The 9820-nt window shown below is 45.5% G+C and overlaps 1 protein-coding gene across 1 annotated transcript; it reads right to left on the reverse strand.

The window, feature by feature from the left end:
• Window positions 1–11: 11 nt before the first annotated feature.
• LOC146178082 (regucalcin-like) lies at window positions 12–9280 on the reverse strand. The gene is made up of 5 exons (XM_084579696.1): window positions 8824–9280; window positions 7652–7840; window positions 5997–6215; window positions 4547–4693; window positions 12–645 (listed from the first exon to the last, which is right to left on the reverse strand). Exons 1-5 carry the CDS (start codon window positions 8975–8977, stop codon window positions 440–442), a joined length of 915 nt encoding a protein of 304 aa, XP_084435822.1. The 5' UTR covers window positions 8978–9280; the 3' UTR covers window positions 12–439.
• Between the last annotated feature and the right edge of the window lie 540 nt (window positions 9281–9820).

A 9820-nucleotide genomic window follows, 5' to 3' on the forward strand; every position in this document is an offset into this window, starting at 1 on the left:
GCGAACAGGTGTAGAGTGAGAGTAGAGAATGAAGCTTTATTGTGAAACAGGCCTTGCGAATTGTTTGAACATCAGATGGGGGGAGCCCTCATTCCATGGCCCGAGCTGCTTCACGAACCTGATCGATCTCTTACGCTAGTTAGTTGAGCTTTCCATTGCTCGTAATACGTGTGCGCGTCGTCTTTAATGGTTCAGGTTTGTCCGCACACCGCTTCGATAGAACAGTGTGGGTCTTGCATCACATCAGAGGCACGTGTCAGACTATTGAGTACAATAACTTCTACACCATTAATGCAAGTTTGAAATGAGTTTGGCTCGTGACTTTGAGTTGAACGTTGGTCATATTCTATCCGCGACTGCACACATTTCATCATCCTCTGCTGTTAAATACCTCAACATTTCAGGGTCTGTGCCCAGGATTTAATTTGTGTGGTTGGCATCAGCGGTTGAAGGTGTGGGCCGCAAAACCCTTAGCTCCAAGGCAGGTGACCTTGAACACCGACCCGGCCAAGGGTTCGGCGCTCAACTGCTCGGACGTAAGCCCCTTCCAGGCCGAGGTGACGTAGAGCTCGTCATAGTTCTCGCCACCGAAGCAGCAAGAAGTGGTGTTGGACACGGGCAGAAGGACGGTCCTGAGCAGCTTACCTGGAAGTGCACAAAGTGGTCATGACGATGACGTCAACTTCATGTATACTGTAATAGCACTACATTAACTTCAGCCGTCCATATACGATTTGTAAAGGGTTAGTCCATATAAGTACTAGCTTCTGATGGGTTGGAAATGCTTGAATAGATAATGCGGGAGAGCACAGATGATTTGGTAGTCATGAAATGAAAATTGTGTTACTTAAGGCGTCTCCCGTAGATTCTATCAAAGGAGCTAAGGGGCAACATTATCTAGTTTTGATCTTTCTTTTTATAACGTCATTTACACCCGTTGCTAACAGCTTCTAAGGCTTTCTTTCTTATTGTCGGCACTGAACTAGCGTACAAGAAACAGGTACGTACTCTGAGCCTGCTAGTAAAATATTGTACGCATTTTCCACGTCGCATCTGAAAAAAGGTTCTTCAGTTCCAATCTGCTTAATGCTCCATCGGAACAGCGAGGCTTGGTCTGTGATTTATCGCTTGCTAACCTGATTGAGATTGCGAGCACAGTACACTACAAATGAAGGGGATAAGCGTAATGGGACTTGAAGCGACTCACTGCGGTGGGTTAGCAGCGGATTACATTACAGCAGCGGTGCTGGATTCCCAGCGCCGATTACGTATGAGGTTATTCGTCCGACACAATGCCTTTAGAAAGCCGGCGCTAATAGTACTCTAAGGTGGCTTTATTGGTATCGCAAGGTCGCCAGAAGGCCTTCTACTAGCCGAAGGGATGATAGCACGCGGTGCTTATACGACACACATACTATCATCACCTTTCGCAACGGAGATTATAGAGCACTATAGCGGAGATACGACTTCCCAGGACGGCTGCGCGGTCATGTAGAGTGGTAGAGTTCTCAAGGAAAGTATGCTGCCAGATACGTTATCTTTCGTTGGAAGCAAAGCCTTCTTGCTATCATTTCCTTAAGGATCCTCCTTGGCGGAGGACGCGCACTGCAGCAACGTATATGCGCCCCGGAAACTGCTGTACCTCGATATAACAGCTACGAAAGATAGTACTCAGAAATTCTGGATATCTCACACAAGTCAAAGTTTGTAGCACTCAAGCGCTAGGTCATGTATACCAAGGTAAAATTTATGACCCAATCTGCGCTACGCTCATAGGTCACACTCTGCAGTAAGCATACATGCTGTTCACAACTGCACGAAGAGGCTTGTTATGAAACGAACATTTATGCTCTCTTTGCATTATATCACTTGTAAGCGATTAGGATGGAGCGCATTTGGCAAGCACTCGCAGATTATGATTAGCAGCTTACCGGTATCGCTCAAGAGGAAAGTATACAACCGTTCCATCTTGCCTGTACTCAACTATGGGGCTGAAACGTGGAGGCTAACCAAGAGAGTTCTACTTAAGTTGAGGACAACCCAGAGGGCTATGGAACGAAAAATGGTAGGGGTAACATTAAGAGATAGAAAGCGTGCAGAGTGGGTCAGAGAAATAACTCAAGTTACCGACATTCTAGTAGAAATTAAGAAGAAGAAATGGACATGGGCAGGACATGTAGTGCGAAGAGAGGATAAACGATGGTCGCTGAGGGTAACAAACTGAATTCCAAGGGAAGGAAAGCGTAGCAGGGGGCGGCAGAAAGTTAGGTGGGCGGATGAGATTAAGAAGTTCGCAGGGGTCAAGTGGATGCAGCTAGCACAGAACCGGGTTAAGTGGAGAAATATGGGAGAGGCCTTCGCCCTGCAGTGGGTATAATCAGGCTGGTGATGATGATGATGACTTGTAAGCGCGTGTCAGGAGTGTTGATGTTGCCCATGCCCCTGTTACTTGGCGCGGGTATTTGTTTTAGACTTATTTACTTTCCTATAGTGTGACAATTTCAAGGTGAAGCTGGCGAGTCAGGTGCATGAAAAGAGGACGCCAGCATAGCCGTCCAAACTCTTAAACAAGACCTAGTCGAGTACCATGAATCTGAGGAACGCTCACAGTTTAAAGGCTTATGCGATCGCCTCAAAGCTCGCAACCACACATTACATTACAGCAACACTCCGTTGAAATTAATACCACTATCACTGCTACTTAATCGTACCACTACGCGACACGGAAATGCTAATAACTCTTAAAGATGTTTAAGCTCCACTATTTTTGTTTTTTTTTTTTTTTTTGGCCAGTGAATAACCGCTGCGGTGCTTAAATCACCAATGAAGCCAGCGAAACACTAATTAGCCATTGATTCAGCTCAAGCCTGTGGTGGTTGCGCGGCGAATGTGTTTTCCGTTGAGCGCGTAGAACTTATAGCCCACATTTCAAAAATGTTATGTGCCACTGTAATAGAAGAGACATCTGGGCGAGTTGGTGCGGTGACATGATGAAAAAAACAGCGCTACAGACGTGGACGGAGGTGAACAAACAGGACGGGCGCTGACTCGAAACTGAAGTTTATTGAAAAAACACACAGAGTAAACATCCAAGCCAAGCCGCACTAAAACGCACTTAAACAAAAAACATGACCCAGCACCCATACCACGTTCAAGAAACCACACCTAATTATCTGTTAAAGCGATTGACGGTTCACTAACACATGTTTCACCTAATCGCATAATATGCCTGGCCTCTGATTTCTCGGTTAATCTGTGCCGGATGGGCATCCAAAATACCTGTCTGTGTTAGAAAAGGATGGCAGCCATCACACCCCTTAGAATGCGCTACCAGATTAGTGCCTCTACCAATATCTAATGATCTCTTGTGCTCTCGTAATTGAACATTAATACAACTGCCCGTTTGACCCACGTGCACTTTATCACAAGATAACGGAATCCTGTATACCACTCCTACTTTACATGGAACATAAAAATCATGCTTCACCCGACACGTGTTTCTTTCCCGGACTTTTTTCGCTGCTTTGTTCTTAACTATGCTACACATTTTTGACAGTTTATTTGGTGCTGAGAAAAACACATTCACATTAAACCTTCTGGCTACATTTCTCCAAATTGTGTGATAGACCATGCACATATGGCAAGGCCACAAATCTTCTTGTATCCCTCTGTCCAGCCCCCTCCTGCTCCCGTGAGCCTGCGCACGACTGTTTTACTTTTGTGATTAGTTTATCACATACTCTTAATATGACGTGAACAGGAAATCCTGCGTTCGCTAGCCTAGACAGTTGTTCATTAAAGCTAATTCGCATATTATGAAAGCATGATTTTGACAAGACTGCCCTCAGGCTGGACAAAATCGTGGCTGGACAAAATCATACTGTGTTTTTTCAATAAACTTCAGTTTCGAGTCAGCGCCTGTCCTGTTTGTTCTTCACCTCCGTCCACGTCTGTAGTGCAGTTTTTTTTCATCATGTTATGTGCCATCTTCCGCCTACTGCTACGCTTGCCTTCTCTTTTATCTGTACTTCGTTACCCTTGTTCTTGGCTGTTTATTATCCATTCAGCTCTCCTCTTACAATTTTACAATTTTCGTTTGCATAGCTGAGACAAATCGACCACCCATATGTTTCACTCCTTAAGTTGTGTTCTACTTAAGTTGAGGACAACCCAGAGGGCTATGGAACGAAAAATGGTAGGGGTAACATTAAGAGATAGAAAGCGTGCAGAGTGGGTCAGAGAAATAACTCAAGTTATCGACATTCTAGTGGAAATTAAGAAGAAATGGACATGGGCAGGACATGTAGTACGAAGAGAGGATAACCGATGGTTGCTGAGGGTAACAAACTGGATTCCAAGGGAAGGAAAGCGTAGCAGGGGGCGGCAGAAAGTTAGGGGGGCGGATGAGATTAAGAAGTTCGCAGGGGTCAAGTGGATGCAGCTTGCACAGAACCGGGTTAAGTGGAGAAATATGGGAGAGGCCTTCGCCCTGCAGTGGGTATAATCAGGCTGCTGCTGATGATGATGATGATGATGTTTCACTCACCCGTATCGGGATCGATGTTGATGACCCTTCCCGCATCGTAGCAGGCAACCCAGAGCTTGCCGTTTACATCCACCGTCATTCCGTCAGGGTAGCCGCATTCTTTGTATTCGTCTTTGGAGTTGAAGTCGACCAGAACCTGTCGGTTGGCTGCGGTTAAAAGAGACCAAGAAAAGAGCAAACGGTATTCCATCAGTCGTCTCTGCAACTTAAAACTATTCAAGCTAGCTTCGCTGACACAGCAGTTGTCGGCGAACGACAATGCGGCTACTCATCTCCCGCTTCAACCCAACGCATGTCAGTGTGCAAAAAAGAAAAAAAAAAAAGAAAGGAAAATAAAGACGTCTCGACAGCACTCCGCCGCGCTCCGTCTTGCCCGCTTCCCTTGGGCGGGGCACACCCAGATGACACACCCTCAGGGTCCAATTGACGTCAAGGGGCAGGGGTAGAAAATAACGCTGATTGAGGCGTCGCCCTAATCGGTTGCAAGCGTTTAAAAATGATTTCTAAATTTTAGCGCCCACGCAGGGCTTTTAAAGTGGATTTGAGTACTCACAAAGGCCCCACCTACGAATTTGTTGCACTGTAATAAGCGTAAATATATTTTCGGCCTTCTTTTTAGGAAAGCCAAAAAAAATAATGTGGCCCAGAGAGCACTGACCAATTAGTCCCAACGATGGTCTAGAGTTGTTTGAGGATGTGAAGAGTGGGGTTCGATCCCCAGTGCCGCCTATGGTTTCCACGAGTGATTTATTAGGTATAGGCTAGCTTTCCCCAGGCTTGGTGCTTGGCACAGCTGGGGTGTTGAGGTGCTCGAGTAACGGGTCTTGGGTGGACAACGATACCTTGTGCCACAGCTAGTGCTTTTAGGCCATAGCTGCGCAATTGTGCCATACAATTTCAGAGCCATATCACTTGAGGAGCTATATGCTCGCAAATCGGTTGCCGTGAAAGGCGTCTTGAATCGCTATTTTACAGCGCTGTGTCGTCCTAATTCTCACTGTCACGTCTTGGATGCGCTGTTTTTTTCTTCAAAATATATGACCATCAAGTGCTTAGGCGTAGTTTCCCGTTTCCGAACCACAGTATACGAATTCAGGAACGCCCCTGTTTTATAACGATGAGGTTACACTGAAGCGAAATTTCTTTTCGTGGTCCTTTCTCGGTTATTAAGTTCGCAAAGATCCTATAATGTATGCTTGCTTGACCGCCACCACCTTGCACCGTGACCGCCACTTATAAGAGCGCGAAATGGCAACCTTAAAGGACAGGCTGGGCGATACATCGACGACAGGGCCATGTTGTGGATGGTAATATATGTGCGCCTCCGGAAATTCATCGCCTGAATGCAGTGCCACACACCTTTACGAAAGCCGGGATAAACGTGCGAAGCCGGATAACGTGGGGTGACGCACATTGCATCACTTATAGTGGGATCTCTATGGTCGCTTACAGAGCTGCCCGTTGGCGGCGTCGAAGCCAAATGAGTAGATGCTCCGCGTGAAGGAATCGACGTAGAACATGCTGAGGTTGTCCGGCGACCATGTCATGCCGTTGGACAGGTTCACCTTGGTCACGTGGGTGGTGACCTTCAGTGTGGCTGGGTCGATGCTGAACAGCGATCCGTTCTCCTTCTGGATCATCTCAGCACCCTTGTGCTCACCGGTCGTTCCTTGGAGAAAAACATGTCATTTAATTCGCTCAACTCAATAATAAAGGTAACGATGTAACAATACCATTAATTCTCATCGATGACTGGGGAGATTGAAAAGTGTCTCGAAAGGCAGGTGGCTTTAGCCAATACTTTTAATCGCCTGTCCAACAACCAGTACAGGGGCGTGCCATTTCCAGGTACCAGTATACGTACCCCGGTAATCCTGTCGATAAATGAAAGCAGAAATAATGCTGCGACGAAACTATCATCAGCGACATTCTCCCCGCATTAGTGATTAAGAGTTGGAAAAAAATAGCTGTGGTTCAGCTCTGGTTAAACCTGGATGGAAGCGGAAGCTTCTTTTGCCTGCTACGTTATTCCCCTATCACTCCCTATCAATGCAGGGCTCTACATTATTGGGGACACTTAAGCTCTGTCTTTAAGGCTATGATTCGAGAGCGTAAGCTACCAGCACACATATAAAGTCCGGCTTCAACCAAGCCGTATGGACGTGCCTGCGTGTCCTAGGGGTAAGGTGAATGCAAACGGTTCTGGCAGGCTGATTCTGATATCACCCTCACGTATGAAAGGAGCGACCCGAGTTGGCAGCTCTTGCCCGTGGCATAAGAGTAACGTGAGTTTAAATGTCATGACAGGCTGATTCTGTCGCCGTCCCACATGCAAGGAGAGGCTCTTTCAGGCACCCACCGACACTGACGCTGAAGGCTCGAGTTGGTGTCCTTAGTGAAGCTGCCGCTTCAAAATAAATTTGCCTGTGACCTACCTTTGAGGTTCCTGCAATGCAAGCAGCATAGCTTCAAAAATGATCAAAATCCTGAACTTTTGAGAGGTGATTACAGAGTGAAAACGGAGTAGGCTTCTGCGCTGATTGCTATAATCTGCCACAAATCAAGTCTACAGTAACCTCCACATGCAATTCCTCTGTGACAGAAAATAGTTGGCCTAAGGCTCCGGTTACCTAAAATAAAAAGCTAACCATGAGCAGAAATCATAAGCTCAAGAAATTCGATTCTAGTGGCTTCAATATAGTCAAATTTCAAAAACTGATTCAGTTTACTGTTCATCGGAGAGAGACACATGCCATGTACCATTGTCTATAGTTAGAAAATCCTTTTTTTTTAAAGCTGCCTATTTTGCTATGGTAAGTATTTGGCAAAAAATATAGAAATCCTGTGCCTGAAAAATCGTGCACATGTGTTCGGCGTGCAACTCCTCGTACAGATTTTCTTTTTTCTGCCGCGCATCAAAATTTCACTGCCAAGATTCAAAGTCAAAAGTGTGATATCAACGTAAACTCTAGAAAAGACTTGCACCTAGCCAAATTTTTATCGGGGGTATATCAAGCGACGTTAATTAGTGTGCCTCGTATGATGACCGCGGACGCCGTTTCATTTAGTATTTCTGCAAGCTGCAAGATCGCCACAATCCCGTACCTGCCCACAGGCGACCGGTGACGTCACACTTGCCATCGTTGAATTTGTTTGTCGGCTTGTCGCTGTCCACCTCGGCGAGAACCTCAGACTTGGACGTAGTCCAGTCGAACTTGCGCAGCTGCCTGTCCAGGGTGATAACATTCAGGTTGGGATCGGACTTGTAGGGGATCACAATGGTGACGAGTCCGTCTGAGAAGCAATCAAAGATACCGCTAAGAACGCAGTACAACGAATTCTGACGAGTTCGTCAGTGGAAGCCTCCAAAAAGATGGACTCCGCAGACGTCAAAAACTTTTGGATTGGTTTCTTTCTGAGTAGTATATGGTAACTGGTTAGGATCTTGTTCAAGACTAGAAACCTGGGTGCCAAGGAGGGCGCTGAAAGTTTGCATGTCCAATCATCCACATTCACGCTTCTACTCTATGGCTGTCCGCGTATGCGATCGAGTCAGTTTCTTGAATACCTTGATAGTTTTCTTTGTGCACAAGGATGGCATTTGGCCTATGTATTTCGAACATGGGTGCAGTAATCTTAATAATTTATTTCATTTAAGTCTTTGTTTCGTTTCTGAGACTAGGAAGCAAGAATGAAAGCCGTGAGAACGAGGGCGCTGATCCTGCAGGCATTCGCATGTCATCGCATAATTGCCTCGTAGGCTATAAGGCGCAATTAATAAAACGGCAACAATAGAGCATACGGATATTATTTTTTTATACATCACAAAACCTTTATTTTTCTATAGCATGTGCACATTTCACAAGTTAGTGAAACTTGTGCTCGAAACGAGGCAGCAATATTGCAGTAAAATGACACAAAAGAATCATGATTTTATGTTTTTTTTTTCAGATTTCATATGTTTAAATCTAAATATGATGTGCACCATTGAGGCTACTTTAGAACATAATAAATACTCTGTGTCGTTACTCCATGTTAAGCATACTAAAAAAAGACAATAAATTAAAGAAAACACGGTGTACCTATAACTGGAGAGTTTCCTGTCCATATATTACCCATTCACTCGTTCGATAATGAAACAGCTTTCGACATGGCTTGCAAGCAAACTCGGTCACTCAGTCGAAAGCTCGCTGGATGCAACTATATGCCGGCTTTGAAATTAAACGAAAGGTCACAGTAGGCGGTTAAGAGAGGTCATTCACACTTAAAGAAATTACCCAAATGGACTCCAGACGTGTCTTTGGTGAGCACGTTCAGACGACAGAGGTCTCCCACAGGGGCGTCGACGTATAGCAGCGTTTTTGATGTCGGGTCCCAGTGAGGTCCCTCGCCCAGGTTGGAGCGCCGAATGGAGGCCGGAGAAACAGACATGTCCCTTCTCGTCACTACGCGACGAAACGACTGGAATTCACGTAAGACGCGTTCTCCTGCTCGTATCGCGAGCGGACACAGACCGGCTGCTCTTCTACCTTGGTCGTTCTCTGCACTTGAAATCGCCTGCTGCCCTGTGTGTGCTGCTCCTATCAGGTTGCTCTCTCTCTCTCGAAGGAAGAGAGTGGCTGAAGGATGTGAACGTGAGTAAACGCAAGCAGGGGGTGGGTACGACAAATCCGGCCGAGCGTCTGATGGGTTGACGAAGGATGAAAATTTCTGCTCTGACTTAAGGGCACATACGCTGCTTCTACTAGTGGCGCCGTCTCTCAAACCTTTATCTGCTCTGATAAAGCTAATCTAAGCAGGAGGCTCGGCTCCCTATACTGTCTGAAAATAGCCCGTTAACAGTGCCGTCATCGCGTGAGGTGCAAGGCTCAAGTTGGTCGTGCAGCAAACGTACGCGCAATTCTGAATCTTGACTATCTTAAAGCTTACCTATCCGAGCCATTTTTGGGACGTTCTACAATTTTTACTGTGACAATTTGTTCTTAATGCCAATGATTAAACAAAGCGCTAATTGGTCTTTACTAATTACACAGCTTTGGCGAAAGAAAAAAAAAACTACTGCAGACTAGAATAGACGACTCTCCACAGTTTTCATTTGGTTTCACTACGCTAGGGCTCAATATATATATATATATATATATATATATATATATATATATATATATATATATATATATATATATATATATATGTGATGAATAACGGTGCAGTAGGCAAATGTAGTGGTCTACCATAATACCCTTCAATCCCTCTTAGAACCCTTTTTTTGAACGA

Source organism: Amblyomma maculatum, chromosome 9, assembly GCF_055883805.1.
Source record: "Amblyomma maculatum isolate TAMU_Amacu chromosome 9, ASM5588380v1, whole genome shotgun sequence".
Lineage (NCBI taxonomy): Eukaryota > Metazoa > Arthropoda > Arachnida > Ixodida > Ixodidae > Amblyomma > Amblyomma maculatum.

What these genes read in the sequence shown, in the direction of transcription:
- LOC146178082 (XM_084579696.1), bottom strand. Translation starts at nt 8,977, where the DNA reads ATGTCTGTTTCTCCGGCCTCCATTCGGCGCTCCAACCTGGGCGAGGGA. An exon ending in CGCCGCCAACGGGCAGCTCT is followed by an intron (nt 4,694 to 5,996) that starts GTAAGCGACCAT and finishes TTTTAACCGCAG; the next exon opens with CCAACCGACAGGTTCTGGTC. An exon ending in CAACATCGATCCCGATACGG is followed by an intron (nt 646 to 4,546) that starts GTGAGTGAAACA and finishes GTGCACTTCCAG; the next exon opens with GTAAGCTGCTCAGGACCGTC.